This window comes from Zonotrichia leucophrys, chromosome 1A (assembly GCF_028769735.1).
Source record: "Zonotrichia leucophrys gambelii isolate GWCS_2022_RI chromosome 1A, RI_Zleu_2.0, whole genome shotgun sequence".
In the NCBI taxonomy this organism is placed as follows: Eukaryota; Metazoa; Chordata; class Aves; order Passeriformes; family Passerellidae; genus Zonotrichia; species Zonotrichia leucophrys.
Window position 1 is genome coordinate 19,029,225 of NC_088170.1, and position 24,221 is coordinate 19,053,445.

General features: G+C 36.4%; 1 protein-coding gene across 1 annotated transcript in view; it reads left to right on the forward strand.

Moving 5' to 3' along the window:
- ARID2 (AT-rich interaction domain 2) overlaps positions 1 to 24,221 on the forward strand; it is a 91,866-nt gene that overhangs the window by 54,731 nt on the left and 12,914 nt on the right. The window contains exons 6-16 of the mRNA XM_064701821.1: positions 2,179 to 2,246; positions 6,895 to 6,961; positions 7,046 to 7,296; positions 8,443 to 8,539; positions 8,620 to 8,829; positions 9,189 to 9,356; positions 10,384 to 10,459; positions 12,604 to 12,738; positions 13,186 to 13,385; positions 13,755 to 16,588; positions 24,069 to 24,217. Of these exons, the coding sequence (XP_064557891.1) occupies positions 2,179 to 2,246; positions 6,895 to 6,961; positions 7,046 to 7,296; positions 8,443 to 8,539; positions 8,620 to 8,829; positions 9,189 to 9,356; positions 10,384 to 10,459; positions 12,604 to 12,738; positions 13,186 to 13,385; positions 13,755 to 16,588; positions 24,069 to 24,217 (4,255 nt within the window). The remainder of the gene's footprint in view (positions 1 to 2,178; positions 2,247 to 6,894; positions 6,962 to 7,045; positions 7,297 to 8,442; positions 8,540 to 8,619; positions 8,830 to 9,188; positions 9,357 to 10,383; positions 10,460 to 12,603; positions 12,739 to 13,185; positions 13,386 to 13,754; positions 16,589 to 24,068; positions 24,218 to 24,221) is intronic.

A 24,221-nucleotide genomic window follows, 5' to 3' on the forward strand; every position in this document is an offset into this window, starting at 1 on the left:
AGTATTTACCATGTTTATGTGCTGAGCTTTTTCACTTTGGTTTGGTTTTAATATTTTGTTGTTTATGTTTGTTTATTTGTTTGTGAATTTGGGTTTCGTTTTTGTTTGTGGGGGGTTTGGTTGGTTGGTTGGTTTTGTGGGGTTTTTTGGTTGGTTGGTTTTTTAATACTGAAATTCAGAAATAACTTCCAGAAAAAATTGCTCAAATGAGCCTTTTCAGCCGAGCATAATTAAGTCTGATAATGTAAACGATCATATTTGTTTGAGTAGAAATCTCCTTTGCGTGTGTAAGCACAAACATAGTATGGGATGTCAAAGATTCTGATTTAAAATGCTGGGTAAGAGCCAGTGTTAGCCATTGTATATGGTTTAGTTGGGTTTTTTAATAATTGGCATTTTTACATAAGGATTTGTAGCTTTCACGTTCTCCCCCCAGTATTGCATTAGTGTCTTCTAACTTCTCTCTTGCTTTTTCTACAAATTTTCTGAAAAATTTGTACATTTTTCAGTGTCCTTCAGATATGGTTAGAACTTGGTCATTTAGTGTTTGCGTCTAGTCCAGGCACAAGTGCTTTCAAAGGAAAATATTTGAAAGGAAGCTAGGGAAGGGAAACTTAGTCCTCCATGTGATTCCAGAATGCTTGCTCTCTAGATTTTTGAGGTTACCATCACTCCCATGTTCTCTTGATGAAACTTCTATTGATTTAGGAATTTGCAAATAATTTAATTATGTATTGCTATTTAAGGAACTTTTTTTTATGTTCTGTGGGCAGACGGTGTTTTCTGGAGTTCTTCTTAACTTGAAGAACAAATTTATTCCATAGCTTGTCCTGTTTAGTGTTTTTTGAAAAATATTTGAGGTAAAGCTGGGAGGAATGATGAGCATGTAATAAGCTCACTGTTTTCATTATCTGGGAAAAACTTCATTTTTATAGTACATGATTGTGTCTCTTCTGGATAAATCTGGGAAAATGTCCTAGCAGCATTAGGAGGACGAATTGGGACAAAGGGGGAAAAGAAACGGCAGGGGTATGTTTACTTATTTTTGAAGCATGAAACTTCAATTTGAAATATTGATGTGGTTTTATAAGAAAGGTAAATCTGCCAGGTTTCATGCTGAAATAAATGAGTTCTCTAGTTAGTAAATTCAGCCATTATGAAAATCCTACCAGAGTAATGTTAGGTGGCAATAAAAAATAGCTGATTAACTTTATTTAATACAGGTCTTAGATTTTTCTTGTCTATAATTAAGGTTTTATAATTGTTATTATTTATAGTGGTTTTTAGGTAATAAAATATGTCATCACCTTCCCTCCTGTTCCCTCCTAAACTTCAGGATGACAGCTGGATTGCAGGTCATGGGGCAACCGCAGGGGTTTGAGGATTATAAAGTATATTCAGCTTGGAGAGCTGCATAAGGCCTTGGTTTGGATTCTGTGAATTGAAAGCTCATGTGGTCTTGGAATTGAGATTTGTAGCATTTTGTACAAAATAAGAAAACATGAACCAAAATGTTTAACTGAAATGTGTCATTAGTTCATTATAGAACTATTGCAAGAGAGTATTTTTAGATTGACTCAGCATTTGAATCAGATTGACTGAGTCGTAACTGCTTTCAAAGAGTGATGATTACAAAAGCTGTGGTAGTGGCTCAGTCAAACAGCCAAGAGCGTCTATTACTGGTCTTGGTTAAATATTGAGTTTGAATTGAGCATTGTCAAAATCTTACTGCTATTTTTTAGAAAACATGAGTGGGAATTTGTTTCATTACTGCAGTAGTGTTTGTGCTTACACAGCGCACATGGAAAACAGCTCTTGAGTGAGGGTGAAAACACACCAGTCAACTTGGCTCTTGGAAAAGAACTCTGGAAAAGTTTCCCCTGGAGAAGTCTTTCTCCTGGAAAAGTTGTTTGTTTTTTTTTTTTTTTTTTTTTTTTTTACAGGATTCACAAACTGGGCCTTTCCTTATGAACTCCTTACTTTCAGTTTACACTGTAAATTTGCAATAGCTGTTAATTAAATGACAACAGACATTTCAGCTGGTTTGTGCAGTATTTTTAAGATCAAAAGGAAACACGGGAAGAGTCTATAGTGTTCTTGAATCTTTATTTAGTTTGTGGATTAATAAAAATGTTCATATTTAAAAACTTCACTAAAATATGCTTTTTGTGCTTAAAGCTTTAGGATCATTTTCTGCCGTATTTGGAGAAGAGTGGAAGGAGAAAACTGATAGAGATTTTGTTAAGGTAAATCAAAAATTACTAAAATAATTTTGTACTGCATGTGGTGGACATCAAATCCTTTAAAAAGATTGAAAGTTCTGAGATACACTAGCATATGTCCTTAAAATTACTCTCAACTTCATTCCTTTGATTTAAATATAATAGGACGCTGTGTCACAGTTGTCTTAAAATGTTGGGATGAGTAGGAAGAAGTGTATTAAGAAAAAAATACGTAAAGGCAAATGAACAAAAGTTTCTATGTTTCTTTTTGTAAGGAAACTAATGTGTGTGAAGAAAAGGGATGTTGGGCAGTATATTTACCAAGAGGCAACAATGCTGTGTTGGGTTTCGTTGTGAACTGTGATGATCAGTAAAGGAACATTCTGAATTATAAAAATTAAGATCAAAGCATAAGAAGCTGTGAGAAATACTTTAATAGTATTTAATAGTACTTTAACTTATTTTTGCAGAAGGCTTTTTAAATCTTACCACTAGAGGGCATGAGCTACTGTACAAGCAGTGAAATGAAGTAAAAATAGAATTAAAGTTTCTTTGTACAAATGGTTGTTTATTCTAGATGAGCTTTTTTAGGTGAATAAGAGCATGCATTATAGATTAAACAGATTTGATATTTCAGCATATTTACTATGATATGTGATTTCTTGAATTACAAGTGATGATTTATGTGGCTAAAGTAGAAGAAAGCTAGATTAAAATATATTTGGATACCTTATGCTTTTTATTAAATAAAAATATGAAGAGATAATCTTCAGAGTTCCTCATAAAGGCAGATTTCTGCTCAATTCCATAATTGTTTTATATTCTGCAATATCATGCCTGTATTACAGAACAATATTTGTTGGGAGCTGTCTCCATTTATCTTTTGTTTTGTTTTTATGTAACTCAGTTTGGGAACAAGCTGGACCATAGTAGTTTTTGTTAATTGATAAGTATTGTTGAAATACTAGTGTAAAGATTGCCTAATCAAAATTTCCTAAGTAAACTTAAAACCAAGAAAGCTAAGCTCTCATATTTGTGATTATATGGACTTGTAAATGAGATTCAAGTGTGCCAAAATTAAGTGTAAAAATTAATGTTTCATAATCTTCAAGATTTCCCTTTTCCACTGAAAAAGTATGTCCAGAAGTACTGTAGGTTGTGGGTTGGTTGGTTGGGTTGGTTGGGTTTTTTTGAAGCACTTAGCTCTTACTTCCCACTAAGCTATCACAGACTGTTGCTGATCCAGAGCAGCAACAAGCACCATGTCTCACTCTGTAAACATCTGAAATTATACAGTATTCTAATGTATTACATATTGATTATATAAATTTAAGTAATTGTTATAAGGGCAGGTGGTTCTTATAAATGTTTTAACCAAGTTTTAAGTAGAACCCCTGTAACTGCAATAAGGTTTACTAATAAAATCTTGGATGCTCTCCAAGATCTATTTTTAGACATTACAACATATATAGTACCATTCTGTAGTGAAATACTGCTGACAGCATGGCAGAAATACTCAGAAAGCATGTGAAAAACTTGACATCACATGTAAAAGTATCTCTAATGCCAGGAATTCAGATTTTTTCAGAGCATCTCACTGCAAGCATTTGTTTGACCTTACTACTGGAAGTAATTTATTTTGTGTTGCAGCTGTAGTTATGTCAAAACAGAGGTTGGGGGAGGCATGGGAGCTTCCTGACGTAGCAGAGAGATGCTTGGTTGCCAGCACAGACGTTGTGTGTCTGGTTTTGGTGTTTGCTTTTAGGTTTTTTTAAATGTGCTTTTGCAGTTTTAAGAAAAAAACCCAGCTATTAAGTAAGTTACTCCTTTCACTGTTCATATTATCTTTTTTTTTATTAAACTTCATTTTTTTGTTTGTTCATTTTGGTGCCAGTGGTGTCCTCCAGTATCACTGTTCTGTCACTTGAAGGTGAAGATGAAAAGCAGTGTGTTTCTTTATACTAAACTTCAAGGGAATCAATTACCTTTCTTTTCTTTTTTCTTTCCCTTCCCCCCCAGTCCTTACTGCATTACATAAGACTGTTTGAAAAATTTCTATTTTTCATTATCTTAAGTGCAGCAGGACATATCTTCTCACATTTTACATAAATTACTTCTAAACTGAATCAAATGTTTTTACTAGTCAGTAAATCTGTTCCATTTATTGTCCAAATAGGAGTATTATTTAAGTTGAACCTGCTGTTGTCTCTTACAGCTATGTTAATTTGTGGCATTCTCCCCACTTGATTTTTCCTCATGCTCCCAATAAGCTTAAATGTCTAGTTAGCAGGAATGACTGTGTGTCCTTACTTAGGGATTGGAACAACTGGCATTTAGCCAGTCGTCTGGTGTGTCTCCTTGTTTGTTTTGTTGTCCCCATCCTCAAGCTCTGGTGGCATCCTGCTCAGATGTTTTCTCCTCTTTTCCCATTTTTGTCTGTTTCACTTAGCTTTGAATGTCCTCATGTTACCAGGGTTCACTTGTGAGTATAGTTCACTTTCAAGAGTGATTTGTTTATGTAGTATGTTTATTTTCTGATAGATTTAGCTGTTTTTCCAGGTATTTCTTTCATGTCTCCAGCAGCTACTCAGTGTCTGATGTGTAGTGTCTGAGAAATTGCATTACATTTCTTCATGCACCGTTCGTCTCTGTTTACTTCAGTCAAATTATTTGCATTTCATGTTCTTGGACTGCTTGAGGCCTCCTCTAGCTGTAGAGCTCCAAAATCCACATACATGCAGTTCTTGTGCCTTACTTACTTCTCTGATTTTCTTCTTTATTTCGTGATTTTTGAAATTTTGTTGCCCAACTTCTTTCTATAAATATAATTTTCTTTTCATTTACTGTGCGTTTATCCTCTGAATCTTTCTCAGATAGTGTGCAGAGATCCTTATGCACTTAAATACCTGAAATACTTTTCAAACATCACTTTCCTTGTCTCTCAGAGTAATCTGTCAAGCTGACGTTACTCCAGGTCTCTCATTTTTCATACCATTGGTACATTTTGTTTTGTGGGCTACATCTCCATTGCTTTTATGGACAGCCATTTGGTTGATCTTATTTGCAGTGGATTCTGTATAATCCTTTGCATTTTTTTCCAAGGGAGCTTGGGTACTGACAGTGATCAGACTGTGAATGGGAATCAAGTTCTTTACCTTTGTCCATTACATCTTAGTATCTGGTTGTCAGGAAGCTCTGTTTGGTTACTTCCAGGTTTTAGCTTTGTTTCTATTAGTACATTATTTAAAAATATATATATATAAATAACTAGTGATAAAGTCCATTTCTTTTACACCATCTTTTTTATTTCTGTTAATATGTTGTATCAGATTGCAGGTGTCCTTCATAGTAGGGAATAAATAACTGCTTGGGATGCTGAACTGATGTTTTGTTGCCTTTGTGCTGTGTGTTTTTCAAATGAATGCCCAGGAAGCTTCATTGTTTCTTTCCACTTTTGCTGTTCCTTTGGAGGGAAAAAAACCAAGATTGTCATGTTACACCTGTTCCCTTGTAATAGAATTTTGCCTGCATGCCTTCATCTTCTGTGGATCTTTGTGATAGCTTCAGTATTAATTAGAAAAATCTATTTGTCACAAACAGTAAGAAGTTAAGATTTTTTTCTGGCTGTTCTTGTCTTTGTTAAAATGAGGTAATAATCCTTTCTGTGCAAGTAAATCCTCTTTACTAAACAGTAGTTGGACACCATTTAGCAACATTGCAGTGAAAATAAAATTCTTTTCCTTCCAATTTAGAAAATCTGTAGTATTGTATTTGTCAAGAAAATAGTAGTGTCAAGCTTGGTATGAATGCTGCAATTTAGTAATTACATTTGCATAGCAAAATTTCTCCTGCTGTTCAGCTGGTTGTACTTCCCATCCTCCCCTTTTTATCCAGATTTATTGGTGGTTTTATTCTGTGATTATAGTCAAAAGAGGAATGGTATTTCATTAGTGAGTCAAAGAAATGTACAAATTTTTATTAGTCAAAGGAAGGTTTATATCTTTGTTCAGATACACACATTAGAATGCATATATCATTATATATTTTTATATTATTATACATCACACTGTGTATTTTTATTAGTTTGCAAAACTTAATTCATTGATTAATTGTTGAATTTCAGCAGGACTAGCAACAAAACAACAATTTACAGACCAGGCCATAAGTTTGTAAAGTAATTTGAATTCCAGTCTGCTGAAGTGTTCTGCTTTGGTTATATTTATAAAGGTTTTTTGTGATAATGGTGGTTGTTTCTCTCTTTTTAGTGTGTTATGATGAAGTAGGAAACACAGCAGCAGCTTTAAAAAGTCTTTCCTAATAGTAACTTCTTGCAGGAGTCTTAAGATCTGTTGAGAGTGGGAGGAGTCACTTTATTCTGCCTTAGGTCATCACTGTTTGTAGGAGATGAAGGATGATGAGCTGCACTTTTTTCCATTTGGAATTGCTGTGTTTCTAATGATATATGGAAAACTGCCCCATAGTTGCAGTATGTTCTTCAGCAAAGCACTTCTGTGCTAGTGTTGGTTGATCATGACTGCATACTTCGGTGCTTGAAGGGAAAAATTTATAATATTTAAATATTATTTCAATATTTTAACATAATAGAAATACAAGTAATTAATATTTTAAGAAATAGCCCCTAGAAATTAAGTATTTTTAATTCTTTCTTCAGTTTTGGAAGGATATTGTTGAGGATATTGAAGTTCGTGATCTAATTTCTGACAGAAGCAAATCTCAAGGTGAGACATCTTGACTAATCTTAATACATGCATGTTGGTAAATTGAGCAAAGGAAGGACTAATATATATTTATTTACTTCATAGATATTCCATCAGAAGAATGGATTTGGGAATCCTTATTTCATCCACCTCGCAAATTGGGCATTAATGATATTGAAGGGCAGCGGGTACTTCAGATAGCAGTGATTTTACGAAATCTTTCTTTTGAAGAGGGAAATGTTAAACTTCTGGCAGCTAATCGTACTTGTCTTCGGTTCCTGCTACTCTCTGCTCACAGTCACTTTATTTCTCTACGGCAGTTGGGGCTTGACACACTGGGAAATATTGCAGCAGAGGTAATGTGCTTTCAAACAGAAAAAGTCAGATATAAATTGATAAAAGCAGTAGTGTCAATGAAATTCTTTTTTTTTTATCATTGGATGGTGAAGGAAACAAATTATTCTCTAAACTTGTAATCAGCATTTTGAAAACAAGTGTTCAGAGCCAAAACTAAAATACGACTGTATGTGTCCATTTGCTAAAATAGAATCATGTGAAGAAGACTGATGGTGTGGGGAGATACGAAGATATTCATAAAGTATAATTTTCAGTTTAGTTTCCCAAAGAGAAGAAACTAATTTGTTAAGTTCTGCAGTCTGTATGCTTGCTTCTTCACTTTATAAACCTTTAGTCATAACTTCAAAACAGTGTGTTTAGAAAGAGGGTTTTAGAGGATTTTATGTCCTGTATACTGTACTTTGTGTAAACTAGTCATAGGCAAATGGGTGTGCTGCCAGAATCATGTGAGGCATCTTTTTTTTCTTCTTCTTTTTTTTTATTTTGAGAGAGAGGTTTGAATGTTATAAAATATGCTATTTCAGTATGTCATATTATTGTGCAGAAAATTATATGGATTTTTATAGGAAGTATATTCAGATAGTCCTTATATTTTAAAATATAGCATATAAATTTAAGTAAAATGGATACTAGCCAGGAATAAGATTAGAAGTATTGGTCCACTATTAAATATTGAAAGAAAAGATGGTGTTTTTCATTTGCCATGTACCAAACTTAACTTTTGAGTGAGAAAGAATGTTACTTATGCCTGGGATCTCTAGTTGAGAAGCAGAAATAGAAACAAGAAGAATGAATGGGATAGCATCTGGGAAGGAGTATGTTTTGTTACTCAAGTTCTGGTCTTTGTTGGGTATTAGAATCCGTTTGTGTATACCGTTGACTGCCTGATAAGAAAGTTATTTTTCCTTATTCTGAGCACTGGAAAGTGTAGATTAGATAGCTGCTTCAGAGCAGAAAAGGAGGAGGGGACTCAAAATGCTAGGTACAATCAAAAGCTCATGTGGTTCAGTTTTTATGAACATGAGTGAAATTTATGTATGCTGCACTTAAATCCTTCTGAGCCTTATATTTTGATAAGCAAATTGAATATTTGAGCCATTAGCACTATGTGGATAGTGTTAGTAATTCTTTTTCTTTCTCCTCAGCTTCTTTTGGATCCTGTTGATTTCAAAACTACTCATCTAATGTTCCACACTGTTACAAAATGCCTCATGTCAAGGGATAGATTTTTAAAAATGAGAGGTAAGATCTCTAGCTATTCTTGTTTTTTTATCAGAATTATAATTATTGCTGTTTAAAACTATTTTGTATTTGTTCTTCAGGCATGGAAATCTTGGCAAATCTTTGTAAGGCTGAAGATAATGGTGTCTTAATTTGTGAATATGTGGATCAAGAATCCTATAAAGAGATCATATGTCATCTTACACTACCAGATGTGCTGCTTGTAATCTCAGCACTTGAGGTGCTATACATGCTCACAGAAATGGGAGAAGTGGCCTGCTCAAAGATTGCTAAAGTAGAGAAGAGCATAGGTAAGGGAGAAGCAAAATCTGTTTCTTCTCTCGCTTAAGTAAGAAAAAAGACTTAACCACTGACCATGACATATTCTTAAAAATGTGGCTTGCTTGTGTGTCTGTGAGAGCACACAGCATGGGGATAGAATTTTCTAAATCTATTCATTGTGTCCTCAAGGAATTGATGATGCTAAAAATTCTAAATTTTTTTTTAATGCCACAAAATGTGTTTAAAAAAAAACAAAAAAAAAACTACAGAAGCATGAAAAGACTTGTTCCCTTTCAGCACATGGCAATTTTAAAGCAAATCAGTATGTTCCAACAGCATTTGTCTTGTTGTCCTAATGTCATTGTTGGTTTTACATTCAATACTTTAGATACGTTAGTATGTCTGGTTTCTATGGACATCCAGATGTTTGGACCTGATGCTCTTACTGCTGTAAAGCTCATTGAACATCAGTGTGTTAGCCAGCAAGGAATACTTGATGTCAGACCACAGGTAATGGATCATGGTTCTTCACAGGCTCATGCAGCAGGTGTCCCAGGTGAGTATCACTGCAAGAGAACACAGTGTTGTATAAAATTTATGATCTGTGATTTTTATCTTCTCTAGATTTCTGATTAGTTTGCATAAATAAGTGTAAGGTTGTGCATAACATATATCTCTTTTTCAAACACTCACAAAGAAAATACACTATGTTAGCCAAAGGTATGTTAGCCAAAACTGTTGTGAAACAAGCTTTGAAAGAATTTTAATGTTTTTCAGTTGCTAATCTGAAAATTCTCTGAAAGTGACAAACATTGCTTATTTTAACTTGTTCACTGGAAAGAAAAAGTATCTATTCTAGATTGTTCCCACAATTTTCAGAGAATTAGAGGTCCATTTTATGTTACATTTTACACTGGGTATTATTGGGCAGTAACATAAATTATTTGGTAGAATCGCAGAGATGAGATGAGATAGACACACTCTTGAAGGTTCTAAACAGTTTTTTGTTATGGGAACCAAATTGTAACTATTCTTAGTAAGTTACTGAGAAACAGCCATTGGAGCAGGCTGGTTGGCATGTCTAAGCGTGCTGTTTTTGGAATGGGTGTAGATACCACAGCAAAAAATGGCTGGGAGAGAATGTAACTGAGGGGGTGAACAAGAGTGAATAGGATGAACTGTTGTGGCATTGCTACAAGATCCTTTGCATTATATTTGCATCCACTTAAGAGCTGGAAAAATAATTGCTGTGTATTTGTGCCTGTTTTGGTGGAGTATTGTGCCACTTTAAAGTCATGCTCACTACTGCAAAGTGCTGAGATCACGACCATGGGTCTGGAAGCAGCTGTTCACTGGGTGCACTCCTGTGATTGCACTTCAGCAATGACTCTGGCCCTGGCAAGCCCTGCTTCACTTTGGTAAACTGTAGTGCAGCTCTGTAGTCTGCAGTGGGCACCTTTGTGGCTTGCCTTAGCTGGAGAGATCCTTACTGGCATGTACCAGTGGATGTCATGAAGTGCTTCATTCAGGAGGACAAAAAACATTTCAGCATGTTTTGTGGGTTTTTTTTGTGTTCTCTACAGCCTCCAGGACAGCACCACATGTTGCTCCGCCTCCAGGAATAGTAGAGATAGACAGCGAGAAATTTGCATGTCAGTGGTAAGTGTATAGTTCTTTTCAAATACATTAATGAAGAAGAAAAACAAAGAAAAATACTGAATTCATGTGTCGCAGAATTTTCCAGTTTGCTTGTCTTTACTGTTACACTGATTTTTCTGCGTAAACCAAATCCACTCTGTCATTGCTATGAAGAAGTCTGAAAGCAAAAGCTCTACCAGACTATTCAGTCTTTGCCTATTGATTCATGAAGCTAGTTGTTTTGTCTCTTAGGACAGAATTTGATTTGATTTTTAACTCTGATCTTGATTTAATTTATTTTTTAAATTGTCAAGCAGTGTTACACATTTATCTGGTAATGTGTTGCATTCTTACTGAATCAGTATAAAAGTAATTATCAAATTATGAAGCTAAGGCCCTGCAAAACTCTTACATGATCATTCTGAACCTCAAGTTAAAGAAGATCAAAGTATTTTCCATTCATATTCTCTTGCTTTCAACTAATATTATTGTCAGATATTTAGAGAGAAACTGTCTCTCCTGTGGTTCTCATGTAGACTGCAGGTGATCTTTCTGAGCTCTTTGTCTTACATAAATCAACTCACGTTCCAAGTATTTGTATTAATTAGTTCCTGATGGGCCTTGCACCTCTGCTGCTTCACAGCTCTTAGGTTCATCTTGTCACTGAGGAGACAAGCACCTTCCAGTTAAAGTGGATGGAATTTACAAAGCCTAGTGTTTTGGGTTATCATTATACTTCCAACAGAGCTTTGGCTGTATGGGGGGAAATACTGCAGCTTTTTGTGGTCAGCTGATGTTACCATGCTTGTCTTTGCACACTGCAAAGTATTATCACCATAATAATTAACTGCTGAAAGATTGAGAAATTTCATATTTAGGCATTTCAACAGGGATGCCTGGAACTGGACTTTGTCTACAGATCCCATTAGCAAACTTAGATAAATGTACATTTTCATGGTATGCTTTAGTCATTACTTCCTAGAGATATGGGTAAAAGAGTAAATCATAGCAGTAGAATTCAGTTCTATCTCTTGAAGCAAAAAGACAAGGTATTTAAACTGGCCTTCCTGGATGTATTACTACAGTAATACATTCAGTAGGAGGTGTAAGTGCAGTGACAGTAAAGTAGTAATCACAGATCACATTTCACAATTTTAAGTCCTGAACATCTCCTATTTGCTGGTACCAGTGTTAGTGTGTCACCCTAAAATGATATATCCATCTGGATAGTCACTTGTTCAATATGCCAAATTTAATTAATACATAAACTTTCTGTTAATATAATGTCTGTTTTTGTAATAATAAAATCCTAACAACTGCAGGAGAAATGGTACTCTTTATGAAAGAACACAATTTAAAGAATGTCATCATAGGCTTTTCATCCAGTTACATTTGGAGTGTCGGGCTCTACAAAGAAGAACACAGTGTAGTTTTACAGAATGATAGCGCCCTGTAATAAATGTTGACAACTAAAATATTTCTTTTGTTTTCATGCCAGTATTTGAGCACTGAGTGTCAGTTCTTACTTGCCTCTGTTTTCTGCTGAGGATTAACAACTTTGTCTCTGCGTTGGAGTAGTGGATCTAAGAGAAATAAAATTAAACTGTTAGATGTTTCCTTTTCTCACAGCTTCCTATGAGGTTAGAGGTTAGATGGTCTCTGGACTTGTGTAGAGCCTGTAAGAGATATAAGTACTTTTCACTGCTTAGTGAATATTAGATGTTCAGCAAACATTGACTTACAATAAAAATGTGTGAAGTTAGCTTTCAGCCCATCTTTTGTGAAACTAGAATCATTAAGGAATCAGAATAGAGCTGTATGGAGGAGATACCAAGAAACCATGCATTCTCATTTGTTTTTGCAGAATATAAAATAAAAAAGGCATAGATAGAGACAGTTTTGCATAAATAATAAATAATATGTATGTAAGTATGTAAATAAGATGTTGAATTTAAAACTACTGTAGGTGTTAGGGGTCCAGTGTGTTAATTTGTAAGCAGTGAGAAAATGTGGAAGAAGCATCTGACAAAATAATAACTAAACTGCTGTCTTCCATGTTGTTGGCAGATCTCAGAAGTGTCTGTGATACAAAGTGAAGTGTTTTAACAACCCTTTAAAAATACTCTCTCCATCTTTTGCTTCATAGTTTATTTTTTCATCCTCAGGTTGAATGCCCATTTTGAAGTGAACCTTGATTGCTCAGTCTCTCGAGCAGAAATGTACTCTGAATACCTCTCTACTTGTAGTAAATTAGCTCGAGGTGGAATCCTAACATCAACTGGATTTTATAAATGCCTGCGGTAAGACAAGAATTTATGCAGCAATAAAGAAACAATTGTATGTTCTCAAAACTAACCGGTAGTTTAAATTTCTTAGAGAAAATATCTACTGGGTTGAAAGACATCCACTTTTGGAATTTATATTGAAATAAATGTTTAGAGTTTATTTCATTATATTTCAAGATCTTTGAATGGGTTCCTTTTCTGCTTCTAGTCCTTCTAATTCTTTCTGAAGTAGTTTTTTGAGATTTTGTAATTTTCCCTTAGGTTCTGTGACATCTCGGCCATCTGGGGGACCTGCTAGTCTCAATGATAAGCACTCACATGATATTGGAAACTCTTGCTTTGTTGTAAAGATGCAGGCATTCCTTGTATTACTCTGCACACAAGAGCGGTTAGGTAGAACAAAAACATGGTGAGAGTTGAGTTACTGTGTTTATTAACATGGATTTATGTTGTGTTTGGCAGAACCGTCTTTCCAAATCATACAGTGAAGAGAGTAGAAGATCCAAGTAACAATGGTCAAGCACATATACATGTGGTAGGAGTGAAGAGGAGAGCTATACCACTTCCCATTCAGATGTACTATCAGCAGCCACCAACTTCGTCTACCCCAGTTGTCCGGGTTGATTCAATTCCTGATGTGTCTTCGTCTCCTTTGCCAGCAGGTTTTTAACTTAATTATGTATAAAGTATTTTGCATTGATCCTGAAACCATAAGAAAAGCCTGAAGGTTTTGAGCATAGCTTGTAAGTGTTGGAAGTTGAGGCTGCATGTTTAGAGTTTATTCAGTAATGTTGGGAATAGTATTGCAGTATTTCCTTGCATGCCATTCTAGTCTTTGACATGTAACCCATAAGTTTCCAGTCAGCAGACAAGCCACTGTTGCTGCATCATTAATTCAGACTACTCTGTAGAGCTGAGAAAAGAAACTGCTTCAGGCAGAATAACAATTTCAGATCTTGGGTTTTTAAACATTTGTTGATGTGTTTGAAGTTATCTCTGCTTCCAAACTTTTTCTGTGTTTATTTCAACAGGAATCGCACATGGGCTACCAGCTGTAGGAAATCACTATCAGAGGACCCCTATTAACCAGTCTTCAACTTTGACAGCAACACAGATGTCTTTTCCAATTCAAGGTGTTCACACTGTGGCACAGACTGTTTCTAGAATTCCACAAAATCCTTCTATTCATACACAACAGAATGCTCCAATGACTGTTATACAGAATAAAGGTCCAATACCCTGTGAAGTAGTGAAGGCTGCAGTAATACAGAGCTCTGTTCCTCAGTCTGCAGTTCCTGTTCCTATTGCAGTAGGAGGAGCTTCTAATCAAAATCACAGCACCGCAGGCCAGCAGCCGTCTGTTACAGTTGTGAGTTCTCAGATGCTTCACCACCAACCTGTAATTCAACAACAGTCCCCACTGCACGCAGTGGTACCAGGACAGATACCTTCAGGCACTCCTGTTACGGTAATTCAGCAAGCTGTACCTCAGGGTCATATATTTGGCAGAGTACAAAACCTACCAGCATGCAGTTCAGCAGTTTCACAGGGTCAACAGCTAATCAGCACATCATCACAACCTGGGCAGACATCATCTCAGCAGTCCTCTGCGGGTAACCAGCAACAAGATACGGTCATCATAGCACCACAGCAGTATGTCACAACCTCTGCATCTAACATGGTTTCTGCCACCACAGTTCAGAATTTCCAAGTAGCAGCTGGGCAGATGGTTACAATTGCAGGTGTTCAAAACCCACCAACATCTAGAGTAGGGTTTCAGAATATTGCACCAAAGCCTCTGCCGTCTCAGCAAGGTCCACCTGCTGTGGGGCAGCAGCCACAGCAGCAGCCTCCAGCACCATCCCAGCAAAGTGTAGTGATAGTAAGCCAGCCAGCTCAGCAAGGTCAGACATATGCACCAGCCATTCATCAAATTGTGCTTGCTAACCCAGCTTCTATTCCTGCTGGCCAAACTGTCCAGTTGGCTGGACAGCCGAGCATTACTCCATCATCTTCACCGTCCCCTGGTCCAGTTACAAATAATCAAGTCCCTACAGTTATGTCATCTTCATCTACCACTCCTCAGTCACAAGGACCCCCTCCTACTGTTAGCCAGATGCTTTCTGTAAAGAGGCAGCAGCAGCAGCAACATTCACCAGCATCATCGCAGCAGCAGGTACAGGTACAACAATCGATGCAAATGCAAGTTCAGTCACAGCAAGCTAATACGGGAGTTGGCCAGCCCAGCTCTGGTGAGTCTAGCCTGATAAAACAACTGCTTCTTCCAAAAAGAGGCCCCTCAACTCCCGGGGGGAAGCTTATACTCCCAGCTCCACAGATTCCTCCACCTAACAATGCAAGAGCTCCTAGCCCTCAGGTGGTTTATCAGATGGCCAATAACCAGACACCAGGTTTTGGAGTTCAAGGACAGTCTCCAGCTCAGCAGCTGCTAGTTGGACAGCAAAATGTTCAGCTGGTCCCGGGTGCAATCCCGCCCCAAGGGGCAGTGCAAACAGTACCCATTTCTAATTTACAGATATTGCCAGGCCAGTTGATCTCAAACAGCCCAGCAACTATTTTCCAAGGGACTACTGGCAACCAGGTTACGATAACAGTTGTGCCAAATACGAGTTTTGCTACTGCAACTGTGAGTCAGGGAAATGCAACTCAGATAATTGCTCCAGCAGGAATTTCAGTGAGTGGAGCACAGACAGGAGTTGGGCTACAGGTGCAAACCCTTCCAGCTACTCAAGCACCTTCAGCTGGACAATCACCGTGTACTGCTGCTCCCCCATTCAAAGGTGATAAAATAATTTGCCAAAAGGAGGAAGAAGCAAAGGAAGCAACAGGTTTACACATTCATGAACGTAAAATTGAAGTTATGGAGAATCCTTCCTGCCGAAGAGGAGCTGCAAACACCAGCAATGGGGATGCAAAAGAAAATGAAATGCAGGTGGGAAGTCTTTTAAATGGGAGAAAGTATAGTGACTCCAGTCTACCTCCTTCTAACTCAGGGAAAACACAGAATGAGGCCAATCAGTGCTCACAAGTCAGTAATGGGCCATCATTAGAAATGGGTGAGAACGGAGCTCCTGGAAAGCAGAACTTTGAACAAATGGACACACAGGAAATTAAAAGTGATTTGAAGAAGCCCCTAGTTAATGGAATCTGTGATTTTGATAAAGGAGATTGTTCTCATTTGAGCAAAAACATTCCAAATCACAAAACTTCCAATCATGTAGGAAATGGTGAGATATCTTCAGTGGAACAACAAGGGAATTTGGATGCCACGCAGCAAGATACTGCCAAAGGTGATCAAGGGGAAAGAATTTCTAATGGGCCTGTATTAACTTTGAGTAGTTCACCTGTTGTAAGCGGTACACAGGAGGCTGCAAAACTGTTAACCCAGCAACTTAGTGGTACCAACACTGATTTACCTAATGGACCTCTAGCTTCAAGTTTGAATTCAGATGTGCCTCAGCAACGCCCAAGTGTAGTTGTCTCACCACAATCTACAGCCTCTGTTATACAGGGGCATCAAATCATAGCAGTTCCACACTCAGGACCTAGAGTGTCCCAGTCTACCCTGTCCTCCGAAGTTCGGTCTACTAATGGCACAGCAGAATGCAAAACTGCAAAGAGGCCAGCAGAGGATAATGACAGGGAAACTGTTCCAGGAATTCCAAATAAAGTAGGAGTTAGAATTGTTACAATCAGTGACCCCAACAATGCTGGTTGCAGTGCAACTATGGTTGCTGTGCCAGCTGGAGCGGATCCAAGCACTGTAGCGAAAGTAGCAATAGAAAGTGCTGTTCAACAAAAGCAGCAGCATCCAACCACGTATATACAAAGCATGGTCACACAGGTATGTTGCAGTGTTCTTTTTATGTTTATTCTGACTGTGATTCTGACTAATAGTGTGAAATAACATGACTGAAAATGTGAGCTCGGTCGATATCTCCTGCATAGTATTTTAGATATTCAGAAAAAGATACTTACTGTTCTTCCACAGACTAAAGTTTTAACAGTTTACATTCTTTTTCAGTGTCAGTGACAATAGTGGAATTCAAAATTTGTAGCTTGGTAATATGCAGTGAGGAAAGAACTTCTGCTCACTGTTTTCTTCCTTAAAGGATGAACTGTTCTGAAAACAAGAAGGATATGCTGGATGGTCTTGTAAAAATGTCACTGTTGTTTCTGCATTTTGTTTTTGGTCACTTCAGAGGGGTGAATGTGCTTTTTGGGAGAAAAGCACACCTGCATCTGGATAACTGAATCCTGCATTTGGAGTTGGTTCTCAAGGTTTTGCTTTGGGGGTTCACTACAGTTAGGAGAAAGTACTATTTTGTAAATTTGTTGAAATATTTGCATTTATTCATTACAAAATATTCACAATGTTTATCAATAAAACAAGCATTGTTTTGAGGGTTTTTTTCTCTGTTTGCCAAGCTTTGGTGAGGGTTTGTTGGGCTTTTTTGTCCCTTGATTGAATTTATTAAACCTTTTGAACGTGGTTACTCCCTAACACTTTACTAGAAATGAGGCACAGACATCAAGAGTATTAATAAGTAAAATAATTATGTCAGAGGTGATTCTGTTCCTGAGAATTTCTTTTAGTTTTATATATAGACAGAAAATTGCTCCCCCAAAACCCAATTCCTAACCTGAGTATGAGTAAAGGGAATACAATGGTAGGTCTGGCAGTTAAGAGTTCTGACAGACCAGAGAGAGGAAGTTAGTACATTTGACCTTGGATTAACAGGTCTTTTATTACTTTTATTACTTGTTTTTTCTTTTTTTTTAGTTGGGGGTTTGTTTGCCTTTGACAAATTAGAAGGGCATAGACATGATGGGCTTATACAGACCTAGAACTCAAAATGTGACAAGTGCTGGCTAGTACTACTTCATTTTCTGTGGAAAGTTAATTTGCTTTTGAAAACTCTTTTGACTTTTCTAGTTGTCAAAAATCACAGTTAAGAGTTAACAAGTTTTTTTCTTTTTTACTTTCTCTGCTTCTTGCTTCTAACTGCGACAATGCACTAAGTTAATTCTTAAAATGTATTTGAATGTCTTTAAACTCACTCCTAAATTTTTGCTTGGGTTTTGTTGGAAGATCTGTATTTTTCTGATATGTTATTTATCTTTGTTCTTAATAGAAATAATTTGATCAAAATTAATAGTGTCTGTTAGCAGCATAGGGACAACATGCTCGATTTTCTGTAGGGCAGATATATTAGCTATAACCTGCTTTTTACACTGAATGTCTTTATTACACAGTTTGAATTTCTCTTATAGTTTTGCTAAGGATTTGGCTGCAGTATAAAATGGTGGGGCTGTCTTGAATGGAATAGGTTTATTTATTCCCTCAATATGTACCTGAAAAGAATTTGCAGTTGTATTTCAAGCAGCTACTATATGAGCAGATTTTAAGAAGGGAGTAATACATTTAACTATTTCATTTGATTTTCATAATGTATATCATGATACTAGAGGGGGAGGATAGAAAAAAAAAATCTGTGCTGATAGTTTCCTCTTTACACTATCCCCAGTATCACTATAATGAATAGTTACTACATTTTTCATTACTTCTACAACAAGAAATGCTGCCTCTTGGGTTTGCCATTTGGTAGAAATGTCTCCCTACCTGAAAGCTTGCTCATTCTGCTGTCTGTAGGATGCCCTTCCTTTTTTCAAAGTTACAGAAATATGGGAGAAATGAGTTAATTAGTTTTGAACTTGGTGAGAAATTTATTCATTAACTATTTGCCTTAGCCATATGTTTGTATATTTACAAATCATGTCTGTCATAATATTGCAAGCACGGACTACAGTTGAACCCATTGTAGAGTACTCTGTTCAGATGCAGTGAACATCGTAGTTTGGCTTAGGATTTGCAGAGATCTTTGCCACTTCTTTAAAATTAACATGTTGGATTATAAACTATCAAAATCACCCTGGCCAGCTCTTTTTCTTTCTCTAAAGTTGCTGAGCAGCTGCAATAGCCATTGCTTTTCTGGAAGAGAAGATGCTAGGTATTTCCAGTATTAAGTCTGCTTTTGGGGGTATTCTAAATTTCCAGAAATGCAGCCGAAATCTAATGAAGTTGGTGTGAATTTTAGTGATGACTTCATTTAGGATTAGGCTTTGTGTTATCTTCTGTTTTCTCCCTCACATTTTGAGTCTTCCTCATCTGATAAGTAGCTTCCTTACCCCTGACTTTTTTGAAAGGTAGTAGCTGAGGAACATTTTTTTCACTTGAGTGTCTTCATTGTTTTATCCTCTCTGAAGTACTTTAGTATATATTGGCTGTCTTGCAGAAGGAAAAGGGAGAGCATTTTTTCTGCAAACATTACGAAATTTATTAGAAATATAATCCAGTGGAGAAAAAGAGTAAGGGACAGGGAATGAAGGGATATTAGCTATGGCAAAATTACATAGCTGCTGAAGCTTTTAGTGTGTGATTTCCTGTTTGCTTGTGAGTTAACAGCTTGTATTTCAGAGAAGTGTGAAAGAGAGAGAAGAAAAAAAAAATGTAATAAAAGTAAAACCAAACAGGAAGACTTAAAAATGAGGTTCAGGGGGCAGAAAAGGAAGGAGGGTATTGGTTGTGCAACTACAGTAGGATTAGCTTTCATGAACTACAGAGAGGAGAAAGGGAAGGTGCTTGAAAATAAGGAAGGATGACTAAATAAGGCAGGAGGGGAACAGCAATCTACAAACTAAAGAAAGCAACAAAGCATTAAATAATCCTTAAGGGAATGTAGAAGATAAGAGAAATTTGTTTCCTTATATGAAAGGTAGTTTGAAATGGGATGATACAGTGTACTTGGGGAAAAATGTTAATTTAATTGCCCTATTAAAATTGTATACTGGCTGTTTATGAGATAGCCCATGTAAGTGCCATTAAAAACCAATTCGACAAAGGTTTCTGTGTGTGTATATATATATATATATACACACAGAGGTTTCTTGTGTATATAATCTGTATATATTTACAGGTTTCTTGTGTATATAATCTGAGATTATTCCCTGTTAATTGTATACCTCAACAATCCTTGTTGAATAATAACTGTATGTATACTGAATATATAAGAATTTCTTTCCATATTTTGCATTATGATAAAAAGTGGGATCTATTAGTTAGGTCAGAATAGGTACACATGATGCACAGGGTGTTGCAATTTTGCTCTTACATCTCCATCTATATTTTGTAAGCTCATGAAATGTACTCTTGAGGGGAGACAGAACCGGTACTGTACTTTTTTGGCTTCCTTTTATTTTGGTTGCTCTCTGCTCATGGTTTATTGCTTTCCTGAGGCATTGTGCTAGGCTGGTGGGTGAAAAAGAAATGAGCAATTACCTATCTGTATGCTTTTCTTTGCCACATTTTCTTATTCCTCTTCAGACGCCTCCAAAACATCTGTTGAACATAACCATGTTGGTTTGTCCCAATTGGTGTGTTTTAAAGGAATGCTCTGATATCACGCCAAGTCCTTAGAATTGAGCGTATCTGATTTAAATTGCCTCATCTGGCTTTTAAAGTAATGATTTTCTTGCTCCTCACTGTCATTGCCTCACAAACAATGCATGCCCATTTCTCTTAAGGCTGCCCACTTGAAACATGCTTGTGTTGAAATTTAGGTGGCAAAGTTTGTGTGGCCTTGGCTGTTGGCTCCTGCTCTGTGTTGATTGGAAAGCTGAGAATTACCATGCACCAGAAAGCAGGTGTGTAGCTCCAGGAGGTGTAATTCATTCCTAGCCACGGAGCAAATGAGTTCCTCAGCTGGAAGTAGTGAAATACAGAATCTGTGTGCTTTTATTGCCCTTCACTTGTGAAGCACACTGTTGCAAGGAGGCATAAAGTTCTCAGTAATCTAACAAGAAAAGAACATTTATTTTGGTGCCTACTTACCCACTTGACCCCTTTCTCACACTCAAATCCTGTTCCATTTGTTTTCAGCTTATGTGTTTTTATAGATGTGTTCATTAGCATGAATAAGCTAAACAAAATTTTGTCATGTCAAGCTGTAAATCCTGTTATACTTTAAAAGTATTTTTACTAATATTTGTTTCTTTTAAAATTAGATTTATTTATAGTGGCTGTGCACGTATTAGTGGTGGGGGAAAAATGCAGCTTAATGCTTTTAAACTGCATATGGCTCTATATGTCAACAGAATCCCCAACACACTGGGATGCAGAGTGTTCTCTTGATGGTGGCATAGAAGGCCTTTTAAATAGAATGTGCAGGTATCATGATAAAGTAGTTATCTGTTCGTGCATGAAGGGAATAGCATCATTGCTTCTGTCAAATCTAAGTGTAGGCCACATTTGGCCTCAGCTCATAGGGTTTGTTATTCCTACCACACACGGAGCATCTGTGCCCAAATGTAGGGTAAACAGTCCATTCCAGTTAGCAGAAAGTTCTTAGTTGTAGTCTTGGTTATCATGACCAGGCTGAATTTCCTCCCCCTCTCCAATACCTCAGTCTAAAGTCACCCCAGTCTCGATATAAAATCTCTACCTGCTTATTAAGAGTAGGCTTTAGTATCTGCTCTGTAAGTTGACTGTACAGGCATTAACAGTTTGTATTTGTATAGTTTAGGGTTGAGTATAAACCCTACTGAGACATGCTGCTGCTCTAGAGGGACTTTTCAGTCCCAAGATTGTGTGAGAAAAGGGCTAAGTGGTGGCCGTTGCAAACTGTATCATGGAGAGGTCTAATTTGATTACAAAAGGATGTTGTGGAGCGCGTTCAAGTGTAGCGGAGTACTGGGCATTTGTTTTCTTGGGAAATCTGGATTCATTAAATGTTTTCACTAGAGGAGGAAATTTTCTGGAATCTTTATGCCCCAGGGAAAGACTTTACGATGTTACTTTTCTTAGACATTAACTTTTCCCTAATTAAGTCTGTCTTCATTTAAAGAAATAACTGCATTAACATAATCATTGCATATGAGCACATTGCATATGAGCACCTAGCAAGTATTTCTAGGTATGTTTCTGTGAGGAAAAGGAGTTTAATTTCTGAAAAACAAAGGCTATACCTAATTTTAGTGATAGCCCATGTGTCATGTATTACTAAACTAATACATGACAAAAGAGGGAAAAGGAAACCAAAAATTAGCATTAATCTTTATGAATCTTTCTAATCTCTTTAATGAAGAGAGGAAAGCTTTGTGATATTTGACTGCAAAACTTTAATTTCTAAAATAAAATAAAAAAATGCTAGGAGCAAATGTAACTTTGCTTTACGTGTTGATTTAAAAATATAATCAAAAATCAGTCATTGCTGATAGGCAAGCAATGGATTTGTCTTAAAAAATACATGGAAGTTGTGTCCACCAAGTTAGAGTGAAACTACTCCACAGTAGAGCAGTAAGAAGAGAATTTTAAACAACCACAGCTATTTTACATGTTTGTTTTCAATTTATTAGCTTTTTTCCTCAGAGGAAAAAAAATGGGAGGGGGCACTGAATGACAATTTTTTGTCCTGAAAATTTGTTTCTCTTTCTAAGCCCTTTCATTTTCAGAATGCAACATTTTGTGTTGTATATCTCAGATCAACTTATTTTAAATAAACAATTTTTCAATGAGATGATATTAAAACCTTTGAATACCACTAGGAGAGCTTGCCAGAGAAACCCTTGAGAAAATTCATAATTCCAGATTAATTGCAGGGTTGGCTTTGAATGGAGTAAATAATACATGAACCACATATTGAATGATGAGAATTAAACGAAATACTGAGTTCATTCAGTAAGCTCATTTTCTCTTCAGCACATTAAATGAGACAGAAGTTCTGGAGGGATAAAAAGTCACATAAAAGACCATCAGAATGTGTTGATACTGGGATGCCAAGTGAAGGTTGCAAAACAAGCTGTACTGCTGACACTCCTTTTTTTTGCTTGCAGCTTCATTTTAAAAATGCCTTTTTAAGGGGACGTTGATATTAAAAGACTCCACTTCTGTTTACCTTTTGTTAAAAGATATCTTGTGAAGGATTCATTACCCATTCTGTGAAATAGCTTAAAGATCCTTAGGTGAAAATCATTGCTGAGTTCAAAATAGTTCGTAGTTATGACTAATGGACTCAAGTCTTTTCTTACAACTTTTCATATATGTGGATGGATCACAGGCATCATAAGTAGTTGTGCTGTACTCAGGTGTTTTGCAGAGTTTAGAGTTTTTCCTTATTTTTGTCATGTTTTATTGTTTGGATATGGGATGTGTTTTGCTTTTGATAGGCTTTTTTGCTGTCCCTAGGGTCATGTTAGTATAATAGTATACTGTATATGATGTAGTATAATCTGTGATAGTTACTAACTCACTACCTTGTGTGACTGCTGTCCACAATGCCAACAGACATCAGCAGGAAGAAAATGTAACTTGATATAAAAATGAAATGTTAGAAATTGGTTTCTTTGTAGTGAAAGTCTAAAGCTACTCAGTAACAGAGCTGCAAAGATCTAAACGTGTGCACCATTTGAAAGTGTTTGCTTATCTTATTCTTACACAGACATGGAAGTAATATTATTTGATCTCTTTAGAGTGTGAATTTGTTTTCAAGCAGTGGGAAAGAAAAGGATGTTAGGTCTTCATCTCTAAATAATATTCAGAAGCTTAATTTTTCTACTGTCATCATCCTTAAAAAACTTAGAACTTGCTGACCAAAGACTTCCAGGAAAAAAAAAAAGAAGAGAAACAATATTCTGACACAGACAGTGTTTTGAAATGGACCATTCTGCATTCAATATCCATTATTCAGAAAAAGAAATAAAATTAGTTTGTGTTTATATATTTTTAGGTAATTTGAAAGATAATTTTAGTTGAGTGTTAAGTGTTTTGTTATATTGCAGGGGAGTGAGGGGAAAGTAATTTTGCTTTCTGAAATGTTTGTTTTTGTTGTGTACAAGTTGTACAGCATTGTCAGGCATTCTGAGCATGTGGTGCTGTTCCCTATGCTGATGATACTGCAATGCCTTGGGTTTGCATGAGGTTTTTTCCTTTTCTTAAATAACAACAAAGCGTTTGAAAAATAATGTTAATCTTTGCTCCATTAGTACCCTTGAGAAATTTCTTTGCAGACATAATTCTGTGTTTGTATTTGGGCATGAAGTTTATTGTTTAAATAATATCAAGTTCTGTATCAGTAATGCAGTGTAAAAGTTGTATGTCCCTCATGTTACTGTGTCTTACTAATGCTTATTCAGTGTTCAGAGTATGAAAAAATTGAACACCTGTGATGGATTAAGGTGTAAAACAAAAAGTCTTTCAACAAGCAGTAAAACTGTATGTCAAGTATAGAAATAAGCCCTGTTTAAAATTGTTTTAACTTTTTCTACAGAGCACACCTGCAACATCAATACCAACAGTTCAAGTACAGGGCCAGCAGATGAATTTGCAGCCACCTTCATACACTGCAGCAAGTCAACATGCAGAGCAAATGAAAAAACCTGGACAGAACTTCATGTGTCTGTGGCAATCTTGTAAAAAGTAA